General features: G+C 38.4%; 1 protein-coding gene across 3 annotated transcripts in view; it reads right to left on the reverse strand.

Annotated features, from left to right (window-relative positions):
* The window catches only part of LOC124612328 (nucleobindin-2), an 87,771-nt gene extending 76,006 nt beyond the window's left edge, over nt 1-11,765 (reverse strand). Inside the window, exons 1-3 of one of the 3 annotated variants that reach the window (XM_047140467.1) lie at nt 11,584-11,765; nt 6,221-6,351; nt 405-515 (exon numbers count right to left, since the gene is read on the reverse strand). In XM_047140467.1, coding sequence (XP_046996423.1) covers nt 405-515; nt 6,221-6,351; nt 11,584-11,620 — 279 coding nt within the window. In that variant the 5' untranslated portion in view covers nt 11,621-11,765. Of the gene's footprint in view, nt 1-404; nt 516-6,220; nt 6,352-11,514; nt 11,537-11,583 lie in introns of those variants that run through there. The other 2 variants (XM_047140465.1, XM_047140466.1) reach the window with 2 other exon arrangements.
* Nucleotides 11,766-21,876: the final 10,111 nt, after the last annotated feature.

The raw sequence follows: 21,876 nt of genomic DNA on the forward strand, positions 1-21,876 counted from the left end.
GCAAGTTTTAAAAAATTAATGATTTGAGTCTTTTTGGTATGACTTAAGTGCTTAACATTCACACATGAGTGCACTTCATGTTATGCGACATTACATTCTCTTTGTTCACCAATTCTGTGCTAGGCAGGAAGGGCTGTACAAACAGCTGTTTTAAGTAGCTCTTCATGTGGAAAAAATGAGTAACTTTAACATTAACAAAAAAAAATACTTTCAGTGTGACTTAGTAGCTAAAATTTTGACAGTGCATTTCTTATCGTATATTCTTCCTATGTGAAAAATTTCAGGGTAGGTTTCAACATATCGGATCAGAACATTCTCTTGTTAGAACTAAACAGAATCGAAAGAAACTATCCCAAAAACTACAGCAAAAGGTACTTTAAACACTGATATGGAATTCCACTTACACGAATATCAGCTTCTTCAGCCTTTTCCAATTTACGTCTAAACTCTGGATCACTCTCTAGTGCTGTCACAACTTCTTTCAAGTAACGAGAGTACTCAATTCCAAGGGGTTCCTGCACATACACACACACAAGAGACAGTAACTCACTGAAAATATTATTAAAATTGTAGTTTTAAAACTCAGTTTAAAAAATAAAATTATGCTAATGATCATCATAATGTGTTCTTTGGATTATGAAGTTCCATGACAAAAAAAAAAATTATGAAACTCTATAAGTATTCAAAAAATAATTATAGGAACAATAAGTACAGCATATTCAGTGACATCAATGAAATGTATACAAATCATGCCTTGCTGCAGATCTATCCATTTCGTCAATGCCTGTGGCAAGATGGAAACTGAGACAAACATGTACAAATGGCAAAACGATCCCAATATAATCTGAAAATAGATTTGTATTGCATGTGAAATTTACAGATTAAGTGTGCAGCATGCCTGTAAAAGAAGGCAGGCACATGGACACATTCGAGGTCAATACATGGACCATTCTCTTGTTCTCCAGAATAATGCTGCTGAAGCAGATCAGCGTGTGTGTGATACAGAAAATCTGGGCCATTCCTCATCTGTTTAGTTACATTCTACACACTGATTCCAGAATGATATTATCAGTCTGCAGACTATAAACAAAATGTCAGTCATAATGAATGACATATCATTTACAATACCACAATCACACCAGGCCTCAGATGCAACAGCAGAAAAACATCATTAAATGGTTATTTACAACATGAAATTTACTGGTACATTCTGATCTGTTAATATACTTCTTTGTGGTATGTGAACTGGTAACCATAACTGATATTCATACTTGACACCTCAAAACTAAAGAGAAGACAACATCGACAAATTTTTTGAGAATTAACAAACTGTCAGTCCCTCTCAGAGGACACTGCCTTATTGTAAGCACCTTCAGTGCTGGGCGGGAGGGTTTGTGTGCTTTGATGATGTTGAGAGCTGTACTGGCAGTAGTGTAGCTACTGGCAGGGTCACCCAAGCCGGAGTGATCTCGACTGAGAAGCCAGATGAAGTGTGTTCCACACCGATACCCCAGCCTCGTAAAATGCAGTGTTGATACCCCTGCCTTGTAAAAAATCTATTATTGTGAATAATTCAACAATGAATGTTGTACTGCCCACACACAGACAAACTGTGTTAGGAAAGAGCAACATGGATTTATTGGTGCTTACATTTGGAACATGGAATGTGTGTACGCTGTTGCATACAGGAGTGTTGAATAGTGTTGCAGAAGAGGTGCTAAGGTATGGAATGGGAATTGTTGCACTGCAGGGAATTAGGTGGAAGGGAAGAGGGGAGATTTATACGCAGAAATTCTCCCCATCTATACAGGAAAACAAGAGAGACAAGGGGAGTACGGAGTTGGGTTTATAGTCTCCAAGGATATGCGTAGATCTGTTATTGCTTTCACTCCATATAATGGAAGAATATGTACTCTGCATATGAAAGGCAAATTTCACAATGTGACCTTTGTGAATATATATGCACCAACAAAAGAATCAGGTGAAAATACTGTGGACATCATCTATGATCAACTACAGGAGGTATGGGACAGAATATCCAGATATGATTCCACAATAGCTCTTGGCGACTATAATGCAAAACTGGGAAAGGAAAAGGCATTAAAAAGCATGCTTGGTAAGGAAAGTCTGTATGACGAAACTGATGATAATGGTATGAGGGTTGCCCAGTTTGCTTCTGCAAACAAATTGAGAGCGGTAAGTACCTGTTTTCAAAGGAAAAATATATACAAAGGGACGAACAAATGAATCATACCAAATACACCATATATTGATATCAAAAAGATGGGCATCCGATATGGAAAATGAGCGAATTGTGATTCTGACCACTACCTAGTAAGAGCCAAAATGAGAAACTTGCCATGGCTGCCATAGGAAGTAGTACCAGAGTAAACATATGGAATATAGAACAATTGAAAGATAGGTCTACTGTTCAGAAGTACCAGAACAGATTGACGCAGGAGTTACAAACGAAAGATGGTGGAGATGATAGAAAACAATGGAACTCTATTAATGATGCCATTAGACCAACAGCACATGAAATACTGGGGCAAGCAAGGAGACTTAGGAATGAAGACTGGTATGATGATGAAAGTAGACAGGCAGTGGAACAGAAAAAGGAAGCAAGACTGAAATGCTTGCAGCAGAATACTAGGTCAAATCAGGCACTGTATAATGAAAAGAAAATAGAGGCAGAAAGGGTATGAAGGAGGAAAAAAGGGAAGCCATGAAGAGAAAGATAGAGGAGCTGGAAGAGCACTACCAAAGGAATGAAAGAAGAAAGTTCTACAAGAAAATTAAAGAAGGAACTCAAGAATATACATCGAAAATAACAGCTTGGAAGGACAAAGAGGGGAAATTTGCTGACCGATAAACAAGATGTTCTGGATGTATGGAGAGGATACTTCAAGGGGATTTTGGAGGGCAATCCTACCAGGAACAAGCAGCTACTCAATAATACTGCAGATCTGGAAATAGAGGAAAGAGGAACTATGGAAGATAGTGTATTGTTTAAAAATTATGTAACACCAGGAACTGATGAAATAACTGCGTAAGTGCTAAAAAATGGGGGAACTTATCTTCATAAGTGGAGCCACAGACTTATTAAGTTGATATGGAACTACGAAAGAATCCCAGAAGAATGGATCTTAGTTGTAATTCAACCAAAACATAAGGAAGGAGAAAAGACCTGCTGTTCAAATTACCGAGGAATTACCCTGCTAGATGTAACCTATAAGATCTTCTCTAGTATTATCTACAAGAGGTTAGCACCATATGCAGAAGAGATTCTAGGGGAATATCAGTGTGGATTTTGGCCTAATACATCAACAAAAGACCAGATATTTGTGTTGAGGCAAATACATGAAAAGGCCTATGAGTATAACATTGAGCTGCATAACCTCTACATAGACTTCAAGCAGGCCTTTGAGTCTCTATAGAGCTCAAATGCTAAATGATTTGCTACTGCTTGGTATACCATCTAAGAATGTCTCACTTATTCAAGCAACATTGCCTGATTCCAAGGCTGCAGTGCGAGTAGATGGAAGACTGAGCAATTGGTTTAGCATAAGGCCCCGGGAGTAGACAACATTACATTAGAACTACTGATGGCCTCGGGAGAGCCAGTCATGACAAAACTCTACCATCTGGTGAGCAAGATGTATGAGACAGGCGAAATACCCTCAGACTTCAAGAAGAATATAATAATTCCAATCCCAAAGAAAGCAGGTGTTGACAGATGTGAAAATTACCGAACTATCAGTTTAATAAGTCACAGCTGCAAAATACTAACGCGAATTCTTTACAGACGAATGGAAAAACTGGTAGAAGCCGACCTCGGGGAAGATCAGTTTGGATTCCGTAGCAATGTTGGAACACGTGAGGCAATACTGACCTTACGACTTATCTTAGAAGAAAGATTAAGAAAAGGCAAACCTACGTTTCTAGCATTTGTAGACTTAGAGAAAGCTTTTGACAATGTTAACTGGAATACTCTCTTTCAAATTCTGAAGGTGGCAGGGGTAAAATACAGGGAGCGAAAGGCGATTTACAATTTGTACAGATACCAGATGGCAGTTATAAGAGTCGAGGGGCATGAAAGGGAAGCAGTGGTTGGGAAAGGAGTGAGACAGGGTTGTAGCCTTTCCCCGATGTTATTCAATCTGTATATTGAGCAAGCAGTAAAGGAAACAAAAGAAAAATTCGGAGTAGGTATTAAAATTCATGGAGAAGAAGTAAAAACTTTGAGGTTCGCTGATGACATTGTAATTCTGTCAGAGACAGCAAAGGACTTGGAAGAGCAGTTGAACGGAATGGACAGTGTCTTGAAAGGAGGATATAAGATGAACATCAACAAAAGCAAAACAAGGATAATGGAATGTAGTCAAATTAAGACGGGTGATGCTGAGGGAATTAGATTAGGAAATGAGACACTTAAAGTAGTAAAGGAGTTTTGCTATTTAGGGAGTAAAATAACCGATGATGGTCGAAGCAGAGAGGATATAAAATGTAGACTGGCAATGGCAAGGAAAGTGTTTCTCAAGAAGAGAAACTTGTTAACATCAAGTATAGATTTAAGTGTCAGGAAGTCGTTTCTGAAAGTATTTGTATGGAGTGTAGCCATGTATGGAAGTGAAACATGGACGATAACTAGTTTGGACAAGAAGAGAATAGAAGCTTTCGAAATGTGGTGCTACAGAAGAATGCTGAAGATAAGGTGGGTAGATCACGTAACTAATGAGGAGGTATTGAGTAGGATTGGGGAGAAGAGGAGTTTGTGGCACAACTTGACTAGAAGAAGGGATCGGTTGGTAGGACATATTTTGAGGCATCGAGGGATCACAAATTTAGCATTGGAGGGCACCGTGGAGGGTAAAAATCGTAGAGGGAGACCAAGAAATGAATACACTAAGCAGCTTCAGAAGGATGTAGGTTGCAGTAGGTACTGGGAGATGAAGAAGCTTGCACAGGATAGAGTAGCATGGAGAGCTGCATCAAACCAGTCTCAGCACTGAAGACCACAACAACAACAACAACAAGGAAAGGAGTCGGTCAAGAGGACACACACTCTACAATAGGCAGATGAAGTTGCAACTATATAAGGTCATGATCAGGCCAGTAGTAACCCACGGATGTGAAACATGGACGCTAATGAGTGTTGATGAGCAACAGTTCAGGAAATTTGAACGTAGAGTGCTGTGTAAGATCTATGGGGCAGTTCAGAATAATAATGGTTTCTGGAGATCTAGGATGAATGGTGAGCTGGATGGCCTCACACAAGGAGCTGAAATCTTAAGAATTATAAAAGTAGAAGAACAGCCTGGCTTGGGCATGTCTTCAGGATGGATACTGAAAGAACAACTAAAACGATTTTTGAATGGAGGCCAATCAGAGGAAGACAGAGAGGAAGGCCACGAAAACGGTGGATAGATGATGTGGAAGAAGATATAAAATCACTGAGTCTGAGGATGGTGGACAACTGTGCTGAAGTGGGCAGAATGGAGGAAACTTGTCGACAATGCTAAAACCCACACAGGGTTGTAATGCCGAGAGAAGTAGAAGAGAACAATCTGTCCGTTTCTGTTAATACATTTAGTGGGGTGAAAATCACCACCACCACCAACAACAACAACATAAACATGATCAGGCCTAGAGAACCACAGGGGATAACTACCATGTTATCCTCTGCTGATGGTGTCATTGGATGTGAAATAGAGAGGAATGTTAGCAAACTGATGACCCAGCAGCTGTCATCTTTCCTGATCTCTGAGCCATGGCTTTTCTCAAACAGCTCCTCGGTGGACTTCACAAGGCTGTGCAATTTTCCCATCTGAGTCCTTTCTTCAAGGACAGAGTTACTGGCAGCATCAAGAACTGGACCCAGGTTTCCTCATGGCAATCCAAAATCCAGACCATTTGAGAAATACGTATGTCACATAAAACACCTCATCCAGCATCCACAAATAGGGGCATATAGAGACATACTTAAAACTGTTTAGCTCACTTTGTAGAATCCACTACAACAAAACTATGTGCCACAAGTTTCTCTCATCAAGTACTGTATATACATGAGTTATGAAGGAAATTAACCAACTTCAAAACAGATCTGAGCAAAGGGTACAGTTTATTTGTCAAGATCACAAGTTACAAATAAACTGCTCTTTACAGATTGAATCATGAAATAAAACTTGATATGGGCAACAGAAATTTTAACCAAGCTTACCAGATTATCAGTTTCATTTATCTCATTTCCATCAGTTTTTTCATCATTTTTCTTCTGTGTTACAGGTGGTCCAACAGTATCTTGAACAACAAGTAAGGTACAAAGGAGTACCAGGATACCTTTCATCATTTCTGCAACAAATATAACAGCATGATTAATACATCAGGCTACTTATATCAATAATTATGTTATTCAGCAGACACAGTCTGTGTGCATATGTAATAAAAAAAAGAAGTTTATAAGGGAGAAAATACTGTAAGTGGCTTAGACTATCAGTATGAAAGATTTGTTCGCCTGATAACACTACTGGATGGATGGGTCAAGGAACCAAACTATCGTGTCATGTTCTCTCTGTCCTTGGTGAATGAAATTAATAAAATTCTTATAAAAAGGGCAACCAAACTGATCCTTAGTATGTTCATCCAGTATGGATAAAAAGCAAGAAGGCTAGGATAAAGCCATGTATAAAACAAAAAAGAGTAAACTACCTCAAACTGAAGGGTATTAAATTGAATTAACTGGAGACTTTTCTTGTAACAAGAAGCACAACTTATGCATCTGAGTGGCAGGCATTCCATTCACTATGAAAGACTGGTAAGTAGTCAAGGTCAATAAAATGGTACGAAGCAAGATAAAACACTTTAATTAAAACCATAAGGAATGTAAAAGCACAAATGAATTAAAAGGTTTGGTCAGGGGTCAGGCCAATCCTCTCCACCCAGAGGCCAGATAGCAAAACCATATTGCCTGACCTTCAGGTAAAATTACACGAGCTACACTATAAGATAAAACGTAAAATTAGATTTGCTACAAGAATGTCTTCTGCTAAAATTGACGGTAATGATTAAATTTCCAGAATGAAACATCCCCAGGCTGTGGCTAAGCCATGTCTCCGCAATATCCTTTCTTTCAGGAGTGCTAGTTCTGCAACATTCGCAGGAGAGCTTCTGTAAAGTTTGGAAGGTAGGAGACGAGGTACTGGCAGAGGTAAAGCTGTGAGTACCGGGCGTGAATCGTGCTTCGGTAGCTCAGATGGTAGAGCACTTGCCCGCGAAAGGCAAAGGTCCCGAGTTCGAGTCTCGGTCGGGCACACAGTTTTAATCTGCCAGGAAATTTCAATGACTAAATTGCTAGTTTCAGAGTTTGGATTATTGTGGTAAAAGTGGGGCACTGTTAAGATGTATGCCACTGATAAGGGATACCACAACTCCAATAACATGTTTAAGAATATACGCATGGGTCACTGTAGTATGGTCAATGCAGAGTCAAAGAATTTTAGGTTCTCAGGACATTCTGCATGTAGCCATCTTTTATGCTATGTAGCTTGTTGGCATCTGTGATATAGCATTCCCTATTCAATGTAGTCAGGAGTCAGTGGGACAGGATCTTCCTTAAGCCATGAATAGATAATGGCTAACAGTGCCATACTAAACATTCCTATAGTAATGAGTACTGTTCATTGCCACCTACATGTGTGAAGATTTAGGTCATTCGGCTACGAATGCACAATCATGGTTGCGAATAATTTTTGAACTCTAATTTGTTCACCACTGAATTAAACTGTTATCATAGAACATATAGGTCTTTCATGTCTGGGCTGCTGGACTGAAGGATAGAGATACATGAAAAAGATGTACAAATGATCATGTGGGAGATTTCAGGAAGGTCACATATACTTCAGAGTGGACAATGGATTGTGGATGGGCTGATATGATGACACCACCAGTCAAAGGACATGAAAAGTTGAGTGTTGCAGTATGTCGAGGTTCTTACAAGATGTAACTGCGACTAGGATCACTGCCTTTGCTACATGAGAGCAAGGCTTGGGTTCAGGAAATGAATTTTTTGTTAATACAGATCCGATTCTCATTTACTGTCCCTGTTTTCAATCTGTTCTGTGAAGAACTATGATTTTGTATTCAGAAACAATGAGTCATCTGTTCTGCTACACCTACTCTGGGGCATACGTTTATCTGTTTTTTAGTCAGTTTTCCTCCACTAGTGTAGATAAGGAACGAAATATTTTGGGATTATATCTCTGCACTGTGTTGATCTGACCCATCTGGCAAGACTGCTGAGGTAGTCTGACCATCTGCCTGTGCTTCTTCATTCACACATTTTATGTCTTAGTTCCACCCATTCCAGCTGGGTGCTCTCCCCACAGGCAGCACCACCCAACCAGCAGTGGCTAACTGGCCCAACTAACCATTGCACGGAGTCCCAGCATCCAAATTTTGACAACCATGTACTCCTGGGCATACACGGAGATTTGACATTTCAGGCAACAACAATGTGATCTTTGAGTGGTCAAGGGAATATAGCTCTCTGCAGGTATCTTACAACAATAGAAGTATAGAAGTACTAGAGAATTTCTGCCACTTGGATAGTAAAATAACAATATGGCCAAAGCAGAAAATATAATGCAGAGTGGCAATAACAAGAAATGCATTCATGAAAAGGAACAATTTGTTATACTGAATAAAAAATGTTTAATCTTTCCCAAAAATAATTGCCTGGAGTGTAACCTTGTATGGGAGTGAAAAGTGTACAATAAACACTACCGACAAGATGAGATGAGAAACTTTTAAAACATGATGTTACAGCAGCTATGCAGAAAAGGAGACTTTCAACAGGATACAACAGTACAGAGAACTGTGTCAAATCAGTTTTTAGACTGAAGACCTAGCAACAACATCAGCTACTATGTGACATGAAGTTTATCATCAATATAAATTACAGTAAATTTATTGAGCTCTATCCTCAAGGCATCAGCTAATACAACTCTCATGGACAACCAATGCACAGTTGTGTATCTAAATGTATTTTAACTACAGGACTGAGAATTGTCCATTAGAGGCGTATTAGCATATACTGTTGGGATATACATACTGTTTCTTCAAGCAATATTTATGCACAATAAATGAAAGCTATAGAAAGTTTACTTCTAAAACACACTATCAGATTTTCGGTTCTACTAAACCTACCAATACAGGACGTAGCTCTCTCTCTCTCTCTCTCTCTCTCTCTCTCTCTTTTGGTGACTGGCAGGACAAAATTCTTAACACCAGTTTCACATGTTCACACTTCATGGGTTTGCAATGACCTTTTGTCAAAAATCACATTATTTAAGCCTGTCATAATGCTATTCAGAATATCATTTCTGCAAATACAATTCACATCCGTCAAACCAGTACGTTCAATTTGTATTTATTCCAAAGTCTACAATAGGGTTTGGCACATAATTTAGTTGAAAAGCCTGATGTAAACCTTCCAAGAAGAAGACTAGGGTCAACCGAAGTGCCCGATCCCACTCGTCGGCTTTGACCCATGACGTAAGGCTGTTGTGGTGTGTGACATCACGACAGAGTGGAATTTAGTTTGGGAGAGTGGCGTCTTTGTAGGTATCGTTTTGATGTGATTGGTGGTGCTCTCTGGTGGTGTGTTTACATGTTGTGTGTTAGGTGCTGTTTTCAGTTTAGTTTGCGTGTGTGGCACGTTTATAGGTGGTGTATTGTTGCGGTCTGTGGTTCTCTCTGGTAGTGTGTTTATGGGTAGTGTGTTACAGTGTGGTATCGGTAGTGACTGTGCTTTCAGCGGAATATTTTTCAGTGAGTTAACAATTTTGGTTTTGTTATGTCGATGTTATTGTAGTTTTTTTCTGTTCGTTGTATGTGAATTTTGGTAAATAGCTTTTTTTATGTCTTTGGTAGGAATGGATTTGACAGACAAGGTCAACAGTTTTCGGATGTCGGCGATGATGGGGTACAGTGCGTTGTCTCTAATAAAATTTCTTCAACTATTCAGAGTTTTGGATGAAGTCGTGAAGAAATGAGGCTTACTAAAGTTCCGGCGTCTTGGACCAGGGACGGCTGTATGTGGAGATGTCTTAAGGATAACAGATAAATGGAACTGTCTGATTATAATTTTGTTGGTTTGTTGTGTTTTTTGAGGTAGTTATGATTGTGGACGTGGTTGTAGTTTTGGGTTTTACGATTCGGTATCGTTAGTTTCTGTTGACCTATATAGGTCAAGGGAAGTGTTCAATTCCAATGTGTGGTTGCTGTATTTGTTCCGGTATCGAGAGTTGATGTTAAGCTATATAGGTCAAGGGAAGTGTTATTTGTGGGATCGAGAGCTGATGTTGAGCTATATAGCTCAAGGGAATTGTCCGATCCCTGAGGATAATTTGGGGAGTTTTGTGTTGTCGGTTTTTTTTCGTCGTTTTGTGTGGTTTGATATGGTGGTGCGAGTCCAAATTTGTTTATATTTACTTTGTCCCCACCCAAACATCCCCAATTTCCCGCGCTTGTGTCGTTAGTTTCATTAGGTTTTTTGTGGTGTGTGTGTTGGTTTTTCAATGTATTTTCGTGTTTGCGGTCATGTTTACGTAATGACGTCATAGGCGCCATATTGAAGTCGTAGTTGTGACTTCATGGGTCAAAGCAGACGTGTGGAATCGGACGCTTCTGTATTTCCGAAGATTACACATCGGCATCCTAGATTAGATTCCAGACTTATTCTCAACAATTTCATCATTACTTTCGAGTACAGTTACCTATAAATGTCACTCAATTTCAATATATTTTATAGTGCTACGCTTTACATTCACTCAACCATGAATCCGTATTTCGCCCGTTAGTTTTACATTACATATAAAAAATAGAAGAAAATTATAATGTCAGAGCTTGCGAAACAAAGTTTTCTAGCATTTTTTGGCAGTATATATAAAAACCTGTCTGTGTGTTCGTAATCGTAACATAAGGACCATATATTGCTTCCACACACGAGGGATGACTGAGGGTTAACGTTTCATATATTAACGGATACTCATCTGCAACTAGACAGCAATCAAGAGGGGTGCAAATATGGGTAATGAACTAACCAGATCTTTAAATTACCGTTTCTTCCAACTGTCTGTCTAAAATATATGGAATCTACGCAACGTAAATGTTTCCGAAACTACATTTAGTATTTTTTTGTTGTATTTTTGTTTTCGTTATCTATATAAATTCATCAATAGCCAGGAGTAAACATGAATTGCATCATCCATCTCTTCTGAAATGTAGGACGACTTGGGGAAAATTAATAGCGGGGCGTCATATTTGAAAGCGAAAAAATAGTGTACCTATACGCTGGTTGAAGTAACTGATCTTGATTATTAGGAGAAAAAGAATGTCAAATCAGTTTATAACTGAAATATGTCAAATGAGAAAGTGGGCATCTTTTAATATCACGAGCTAATACATTCATATATAATCATTAACAGCACTGAATACTACTTCCAGTGTACTCACGTCAAATAAAACTGTCACGGAAATAAATGCACTAAAATTATGTGACAAAACATTTCACTCGCTACTTACGTGGTTTACAGCAACACCACAGATCAACACTACTCATTTCCGTGTATCAAACATCACTACTCAAAGATTTTCATTACAGACCACTCACTGTATTTCAAAACAAAGAACTAAAGCCTTCAGATGATCCAAACTGTTTTTACAAAACTTGGGGAGATGGATAAAGCGCAGCTTGGATAAAGACGTGTCATCTGAATCTGATACCTCATGTTATCATCAGCCATCAGGTGGCTTCGATCAGTCTGTCCACTCTTCCGTGTTCCATTTTGGCACATTATTGCCTTTAACCGATAAAGTTCTGATTAGTATGCATTGAATATGGTAATTTCTTGTTTGGCTATAAATCGTTTAAATTAGTGAAACGAAGATCGAAGTCATTTTAATTTCCCGCAGACCAAAATGTTACTCCGAGTAGCTTGTCAATATGGCGGTGCATACGGGTGTACTGGTAAATCGCTCCGTAAATATCGGTAAATTACCTTCAGTAAATTACCTCCTATTCGGAAAAAGTGATGAAAGGTGTCAGAACATTTGTAGTGATGCATAAATGATATCGTTAATGTTGTTTTGTGAAAGCAAAACTCAGTAAATATTCGTGTGATTGCAGAACTGAATGCAAGGGCTTGAAATTGTTCTGCAAATGTGTAACGCTGGACTCGAAATAACTGTGAGAGAACGACTGCAAAATGACTTAAGCAAAGCTAGACAATATGCTGAAATGCTGGAAAGTTTGATTCAGTATGTCGGCATTCCCATAGAGTCGTAAAGTTGTGAACAAGAGAGTGCGTATATTTTAGGCCTCGTTTTTCGTGTTCCTGCTGCGTGGGGTAGCCTTGCGGTCTCAGGCGCCTTGTCACGGTTCGGGCGGCTTCCCCCGTCATAGGTTCGAGTCCTCCCTCGGGCATGTGTGTGTGTGTGTGTGTGTGTGTGTGTGTGTGTGTGTGTGTGTGTGTCCTTAGTGTAAATTAATTTGAGTCAGATTAAGTATTGTGTAAGCCTAGGAACCGATGGCCTCAGCAGTTTGGTCTCATAGGAATGTACCACAAATTTCCAAATTTTCGTGTTCCATTAAAGATTAAATACGATGTTCTACATGAAGACTGTCTAAAACCGTGGAAAGAAAATTCGAGTGCTGCGGAAAACTGCCCAGAAGCAGCTATTGGCCATAAAAGTGCCAGAGAGAAAACCCGTTAGTCCCATATACTGTTAAATATAAAAATCTTGTGTTAGTGCAATATGTGAAAATACGGAACACAAACCAAAAAAGATAAACAGATAAGAAAAAAGAAGAAATAAACATATTATCAACGAGTATCATATTGAAAAACAATAAAGCATCTGGTAAAGATTCGTTAGTCGCGGAACTACTGAAATACGCAGGAGAAAACTTAATAAATAATTTCGAGGCGCTGTTTGAAGAGATTTGGAATACAGAGAAGATTCCGGAGGAATGGAAGACAGCATTGATTCATCCGTTACATAAGAAGGGTGCCAAGACAAATGCAAATAACTACAGAGGTATCTCATTGTTATCAGTGGCCTATAAGATCCTATCCAAGGCACTACAAAACAGGATTGAAAATCAGGTAGAGAAAGAACTGGGTGAATATCAGGCTGGTTTTAGAAAAGGAAGATCATGCAGTGAACAGATATTCAGTCTACTCTCCATAATACAACTTCGCGCACGCACATCGAAAAATCTAGTAATTACATTCATAGACTTCAAAAAAGCATATGATTCTATTGATAGACCAACTCTGATTAACACATTAGAAGATTTTGGGATTGATGATAAAAGCAGAAGTCTAATCCAGGAAACCCTTACGGGAACAAAATCGCAAGTGAAGTTTTTGGGTAGATTGTCACAACCGTTTGTAATTGGAACAGGTGTTAGACAAGGGGATGGGCTCTCCCCGCTGTTGTTTAACATTGTCCTTGAAAAAGTGGTCAGGGAATGGAGAAAGAAGATGGCAGAAGCTGGAGTGAAAAATGGGATAACGTTAGGAAGAAATAAAACAAAAATTGAATGTCTGGCATTTGCTGATGACATGGCAATATTGGCAGATGACATCGAAACAGCAAGGATTCAGATAGAAATGCTGCATGAGATCGCTGAGAAGACAGGTCTACAAATATCGTATGAAAAGACAGAACTGATGATACAGGACAAAACAGACCCAACACAGACATTGCAAACTAAATATGGAATAATTAAGAGAGTTCATAAATTTAAGTATCTAGGGGAATGGATTACACAGACAGGGTTACCAAATGTTTCACTACAGGAAAGAGCAATAAAGATGGAAACGGCATACCAGCTATGCCGAAATGTATACAATAAAAAGTCGATCTCCATCAATGCCAAGCTCAGGCACTACAATGCGGTAATAAAACCAGAAAGTTTGTATGCGATTGAATGCATCCCACTGAACAGAAAACGTCTGTTGGAGAAATTGGAAATAAAAGAGAGAAAAATACTGAGAAAGATCTTAGGACCTAAAAAGGATGGACAGGATTATAAATTGCGATCCAATAAAGAGTTATACGAGAAAATTGAAAAACTGACAACATCCTTTAAAAAGAGAAGACTGAGTTTCTATGGGTATGTCAAAAGAATGGCACCAGAAAGAACGGCAAAGAAAATCCTGGAATACATGGAAAGCAGAAAGACACAAATTAACTGGCTGAAAGAAGTAAAAGAAGACATTGCAGAAATGAACATTATACCAGAGACAGTTTACAACAGAATGGAATATAGGAATGCCATCAACAAAATACAGGGATTCAAAGACCGAACGCAATCAAAGAAGACGGGAACAACCTGGTCGCAAGAACGTAAAGAAGCCCACTCAGAAAAAATGAAGAAGTACTGGGAAGAACGCAAGAAAAAGCACAAGAAATGACTGATGCTTAGCGTAGTCCAAAGTTGACTGTAACGAATAATAATAATAATAATTATCAACGAGTCATGGTAGGGGACTAGCTACAATCATGTCTGATATCCAGTCAGAATGTAAAGTCACTGAAATTTCGAAGCCTGGAGCTTCTTCAAGAGAACTGTGAAACTACAGTAAATAATGGTATGAACTGTTTCATAATCGGAGGGGGAAATGTTGCGTACAAGAACCAGAGTAGCCTTGCAGTAAAAGCACTGAAACAAACGCTAAGAAAAATTTCGCAATCCAAGGTATTTGGGGCCAACTGAAGAATGGGATACAACCTGTCGGCTTTGACCAGTAACGTCAAAGTTTTCTCATATACATTAATTTCTTTATTTTAGAGTCATAGATAATAAATCGGTTATCTTCTGTGACGAGGCCACAGTCTAGCATTACAGTAGCGACACTTTGCCTCATTTTGTTGCCTACTACGGCAGCAGCTCGCCAAGCGGCCAGTAAGTAAGTCTGTTGAATACGGCACGGTCGTGAAAGTAAAAGCCAATAGTAGTTGTTCATTTTGGTTTTTGCAATGGTTTTTTACAAATATAAGCGTCTGTAGCGCAATAAATTGCAGCAACAACAAGAAGAAGACACCACATCTGCCTTTTTTTTTAGGTTTCCTGAGGACCATGAGAAGTATATAACGTCACATTACTATAGTGTATTGTCAGGATTCGCTTGCAAACTACATGTGTATTATTGATTATTTTTCGTTTCAGGAACAGAAAATGGCTAGTGAACATCAGACGAGAAGATCTTATGGAAAAAGATCTTGTTCGCTACACTTAGAACAAAATCAGTTCATGACAGCAGACAGTAATAAACTCGTGTGGAATACAGTACCCACACTGTCTGACATCTCTCATAAGCCACCTCAACTGACGATGAAGAGGAAACTGCCACAAACGTTCGACAATCCGTCTGAAGCTGTAAAACACTCCTGTGGCACAGAAGCAGCCAGTTCAACTCTCCACATATCAGTGCCAGATTTATTTGAATCGTTAACAGAGACCTGCTATGATGATGAAGTGGTTAGATTAAGTGCAGTTGTTCGTGTCTTGCGAGAGTGTGTGAAGTGTCAGAATGTACAGAAAGCTAGACTTCGTGCAAAACTATTATGAGACAAGGAAAGTGCGTATCATTTTAAGTACAGACAGCAACAGAAACTTTGTCAGAAGGATCGAGTATAGAACGATAAACAAATTTTGATGCTCTTGACTTGTTGTTAAGCCAGATTAGCATGCCACTGAAGGAGAAAAGTGCTACAAGATGGAAAGAGGAAAATAAGCTATTAGCTCCTAATTTGTTACATTTTACAGTACTCAGGCATACAGGTTTTGTCAAATGTTTTATGTTTCCATCAGTGAGTACATCACAGAGGTATGTGGAAGGCATACAAATTATATGTGGGATAGGTGACAACATATTCCACCTTTTAAAGGAGAAGGTACAGTATTTCTTCGATACTGATAAATTAGAGAATATGTCATTGGATAAAAAAGTCGTTACTGGTACATTTAATAGACGACAGCCCTTCTGACATTGTTATTGGCTTTGAGGACTTCGGGTTTACATGCACAGCATATTTCTCCCACTATCTGGCAGTTGCTTGTCCTACTTAGAATAATATAAAGACGAAGGTCGTACTTGTGGCAACAGGTGACAATGGCTAAAACAAAGTAGACATAAGGAACGACAAATGAGGCGTCGATCCCTCATGCACACAGTGGTATATGTCTGTGCTTCTTATGTGTGAATCTATGTTTGTATTCCTTTGATATCAATGTGGTAAACTGCAGTTCTATCGAATGTCACAAGTGTTGCTTCGCAAAAGTGTTGTAGAAACCGAAATAAATGATCGTGTTTTTAAAAGACAGGGTTAGACATTGTGTACGATTTTTGTCACTTGTATTAATTTAGAGATGGCGCTGGGTAGAGAGGTAGTATCTGTCTCAGTTCGACGAAAAAGTCTTGTTTTACTCGATATCTACATCTACAATTACATGGATACTCTGCATATCACATTCAAGTGCCTGGCAGAGGGTTCATCGAACCACCTTCACAATTCTCTATTATTCCAATCTCGTATAGTGCGCAGAAAGAGTGAACACCTATATCTTTCCATATGAGCTGATTTCCCTTATTTTATCTTGGCGATCTTTCCTCCCTATGTAAGTCAGTGTCAACAAAATATTTTCGCATTCGGAGGAGAAAGTTGGTGATTAAAATTTCGTGAGAAGATTCCGTCGCAAGGAAAACCGCCTTTCTGTTAATGATATCAATCCCAAATCCCGTATCATTTGTGTGACACTAGCTCCCGTATTTCGCAATAATACAAAACGTGTTGCCCCTCTTTGAACTTTTTCGATGTACTCCGTCAGTCCTATCTGGTAAGGATCCCACATGGTGCATCAGTATTCTAAAAGAGGATGGACAAGCATAGGCCGGCCGAAGTGGCCGTGCGGTTAAAGGCGCTGCAGTCTGGAACCGCAAGACCGCTACGGTCGCAGGTTCGAATCCTGCCTCGGGCATGGATGTTTGTCATGTCCTTAGGTTAGTTAGGTTTAACTAGTTCTAAGTTCTAGGGGACTAATGACCTCAGCAGTTGAGTCCCATAGTACTCAGAGCCATTTGAACCATTTTGACAAGCATAGTGTAGGCAGTCTCCTTAGTAGGTCTGTTACATTTTCTAAGCGTCCTGCCAATAAAACGCAGTCTTTGGTTAGCCTTACCCACAACGTTTTCTATGTGTCCCTTCCAATTTAAGTTGTGTTAAGTGTAACAAGGTAGTTCGTAATGGAATTATGTGACAAATGGTGTCATTTTTGTTGCTCTGAAGTGTCGGAAAATAATCTTCCAGATGAAAATACTGAGTGGAAGTATCATGGTTGTGCAGATACAAACGGCAAACAGGCATGATGTCCGAAAACATGGTGGATGAAAATGCCTGTAGACTTGCTTCACATCAAGATACTCTGGAAGAAATGAACCTTGTGAAAGTTATTTAATTGTTACAAGAGGTTATTAAATCTCTCCAGTTAGAGAACGCGAAACTAAAGGAACAGGTTAATGCTGTTGATAGTAATATCAGGCATATCAAACGTGCTATTAACAGTCAGATAGCTTTTCAAACATGTAACGATGTTATGCCTTGGGAATATGTTTCGAGTAAAAGATCATTCACAAAAAAGATCAAAGACAATGAAAGCAACTTTCCACATTTAACACATTGACTGCCATGGTATAGTTGGGTTAACAACCCGTTGGGACCATTTACTTTTTTTTCAATATCCTGCTTTAGTTTGCTCCAAGTAAACTTGTTAAGTGAAAATAAAGTGAAAATATGGCATTTTAGTGCGTTTTTTTAAATTTTTTTGTGAGTTACATATGATTCACATGGCCCCAGAATAAAGGTACCAGGTGTCCCATTTGCGATGTTGCTAATAATTTTAGGTTTGTACTCCTTCAGTTTTTCATTCCACAGCATTATTTGTGTACAGTTCTATTATTGCTTTCCTGTACTATTGCTACAATCTTTATTCAGTGTTGTTTGCTCCATAACAAAGTGATATTGAGGCAGAAGAAAATGTCTCATAGAAGTTATGAAGATGAACAAAGGTATGTACAGCAGCTTTTAGATGAAGTTATGGACATAAGTGATGAAAATTCTGTGTCTTTATTTGGTGATAGCTCAGACGAATTTTTACCAGAGGAGACTGGAAGCGAAACCGGAAGATCTGATGATGGAATCACATCAGTGAAGGTAGGAAGAAGAGTTTTATGTCCACATTCAGTCAAAGAACCAGACTTCACAGCTGTAAAAACGAGGCAACAAAGCACCTCTAACCGTTTTAGTGCCATAACTACTGCAGTCGTTTCAGGTTCAATTTAAGTAAGTGTAATATCAGAAAGTTCTGAAGATGAAGATGACACACAACAAATTATAATGAGATTGTCTGGAGGGGGGGGCAGTTATGGGTAAAAAGATGAGAAACTTTACATTTATTCACTCCAGTTCTGGTGTAAATGCTTCGGTTGCACTAACTCTCAAAGGCAAGACACTACATGATTTCTACAAATATTTTGTAACTAATGAAATTTTACAGTATGTGACTCAAAAAACTAATTTGTACGCAAAACAAGCCTTAGAAAGTCATTCAGTTACTGTTAATTCACGACTGAAAAAGTGGACTGATGTCAGCAAAACTGAAATTGAACAATTTTTAGCATTTTTGTTATGGATGTCACTAAATGTAAAATCAAGGATTCCAAATTATTGGTCAAGAAATACGCTCTATCACAAGAATGTAAAAAATATTATGTCCACAATCATTTTCAACTGCTTTTCTGTATGTGGCATTTTTCTGATAACAACCAGTGCCCACTGGGAAACCGCCTATTCAAAATTCAACCTCTTATTGATAAATTACTACAGAGACTTCAAAGAACAGTTGTGCCGGAGAAAGAAGTCAGCATTGACGAGACACTTGTGCCATTTCGAGGAAGACTTAAGTTTCATTCAATATATAAAGAACAGGCTCATAAATTCGGAATTAAATTGTTCAAACTTTGTCTAAAGAGTTGTTACACTTGGAATATGAACGTTTACTGTAGGAACAATGCGAATCCTGGCGTTTCTCTTGCCACTTCTGTTGTTATGAGCCTTATGAGTGGATTACTAAATGAAGGCAGAATCTTATATGCAGACAATTTTTACACAAGTGTTCGTCTAGCACACCAGCTTCTTGAAAAATCGACACATTTAGTTGGTACTCTAAGATCAAACAGAAAACTAAATTCTCAAGATGTGGTACAGGCAACACTGAAAAAGGGGGAACACAAAGCAACGGAAAGTACCACAGTTGTAGTAGTACTGAAATGGAAACATAAGAGGGATGTTCTGATGCTGCGTACTGTTCATGGAGAAGAAGAAGCAAAAGTTCAAACCAGAAAGGGCTCAAAGAAAAAACCAGCAATTGTAATTGATTATAATCAGTCAAAGTCTTTTATAGATCTTTCTGACCAAATGAAGTTGTACTCTCATTTTCTAAGGCAGGGTGTGATATGGTACAGGAAGCTTGCAGTTGAATTGTTGACAGGGTCAGCACTGGTAAATGGTCATGTGATTTACCGATACATCAACAACAAGAAGATCTCAATCACAGAATTCAAAGAGGAAGTGACTTTGTGACTACTCCATACAGAAGATGCCGATGATCCTGAGACATATCTCACCAAAGCCATCGCGTTACCTACAGATTGTGGCACTTATGAACATGGGAGCAGCCAGATGTAGGTGTACAGTGTGCTACGAAAATATGGAGAAAGAATTTGGACAAGAGCAAGCTGTCAAGAAATGCAAACAAACTGCAGGGAAATGTAAGAATTGTGACTCATATTTTTGCAGAGAGTGTTTTTTCATGAAGCACAGTGCATACAGGTGTTAGAGAAACAAAGTGGAATGACCCAAATTTTTCAGTTTCATTGTTGTTACAATTCTAGTTGAAGAATGTATATAAAACTGTGTGTCATTTGCAATCTACTGTGTAAGTCATATGTCAAACTAAATAATAAATAGAATAAAGGTCCAACACGACCTAGCCATGTGAGTTATATATAACTGACGAATTCAAATGTCAGTAACTACTCTTGAGTTCTTGAAAACCATAGGCCATGAACGTTATTTGTTACTAGGGCCATAACCTACTATAACACCGAGCCACAGCACGCTCCTGTGAGTTACAACTGCACCACGAAGCTTTAAATTGAAAAATGTCCTTGAGTTGTATTTACTTCATGTGGCCAGAAGAGAACACTTCCTGTGAGTTATATTTAACTCACATGGCAGTCACAGTTTAAAAAAATTGATTTGAAGCGTTAACTAAATCTGAAAACAACGAATCAAAAGTGTCAAAAGACAAGGGAAACAACTACAAAATAAACAAAAAGAAAGAATCCAGTTCTTTGAATTAGAAAAGTTGCGTGTCAAAGTCTGAAAGCAAACACAAGATAAGGATTATTTCAGACTGCCACAGTCGTGGTATGTTCATTATATTAAGTTCAGTGTTGAATAACTCAACCAAGTTTGAAGTGGAGGGGTTTATGAAACCTGGAGCGCTTCTGAGTAACGTTGTAGGTAAAACTGACTTCTCTGAATGGTCTACTAAAGACTTTGTTGTTGTAGTTGGAGGATCAAATGATATTAACAAAGATCAACCATCTGATACTGATGTCAAGAGAACATTAGATAGGCTCACACAGAGAAATAGCATCATAGTGAACATACCACATCGGCAAGACTTCACTGAAGTTTCATGTGTAAACAAAGAAGTATCAAAAACTAATATTAGATACAATCAAAGCTGTGATCATTTTAATAATGTGATAGTAATAAATGTAAACACATTTAAAAGGGACTATTATACAAAATGTGGACAGCACTTTTATTATTCTAGTAAATTAGCTTTATGCCAGGCTATTGAAAAAGTTGTGAGTGGTAAGTTGAAATTTCAGAAAACAATCCATAGTCTTGAACATTAATGTCTCCAGCAGGGAAACTTGCAGTGATGACCAATACTTGTTGTTACAAGTCTTGGTCTAGGCATATTAACCTTCAACCACCACCATTAACTACAACTTTAGATTATGGGAAACCTGTGCTACAATCAAAAGAACACTGTGATCATCTGTTCTTCTTTCACATAAACATACAGTCAGTGAGAAATAAATTGTATGAACTTTAACTATTTTTAGAAGACTTGCATTGTGATATTCTGTGCCTAAATGAGCACTGGCTTAAGGAACACGAATCCAAGATGTATACTCCTGTTGGTTTTAAATTTTTAACTGCCTATTTTAGATCAGTTATGCAAAATGGAGGAGTGTTAGTATTAATGAAAAGTGATCTCATACATACAATTAAGATTATAGGTCTCAAAGTTTTAGTGCAGGAGGGAGAAATTGAAAATGCTGCTGTTTACTTCCCTGAAAGCAAGATTGTTGCAGTATCTATGTACTGTTTCTCCAAAACTGGTGCCAAAGTTACTGACAAACAGGTAGATAATCTCTTAATGTACTTACATATAAGAACCATAAAATTTTAATAATGGTTGACATTAATATAGAGTTGATGGTGCAAAATTCTAAAACTAGATAACTGTTAGATACCTTCAAGTCATACAGTTACAGCTGCCTTAGCTATAAGCCTACCAGGCAGAATGCCTATCTAGATAATGTTATATCAAACATTGGCAAAGATAATGTAGTCTTAAATGTTGTGAAACCAATGCTCTGTAATCTGATAAAAGTTTCCTAAAATTAATGGGTTTAAAAATTATGCTCAAAGAATAGAATAGAG

This window comes from Schistocerca americana, chromosome 4 (assembly GCF_021461395.2).
Source record: "Schistocerca americana isolate TAMUIC-IGC-003095 chromosome 4, iqSchAmer2.1, whole genome shotgun sequence".
NCBI classification, from domain to species: Eukaryota; Metazoa; Arthropoda; class Insecta; order Orthoptera; family Acrididae; genus Schistocerca; species Schistocerca americana.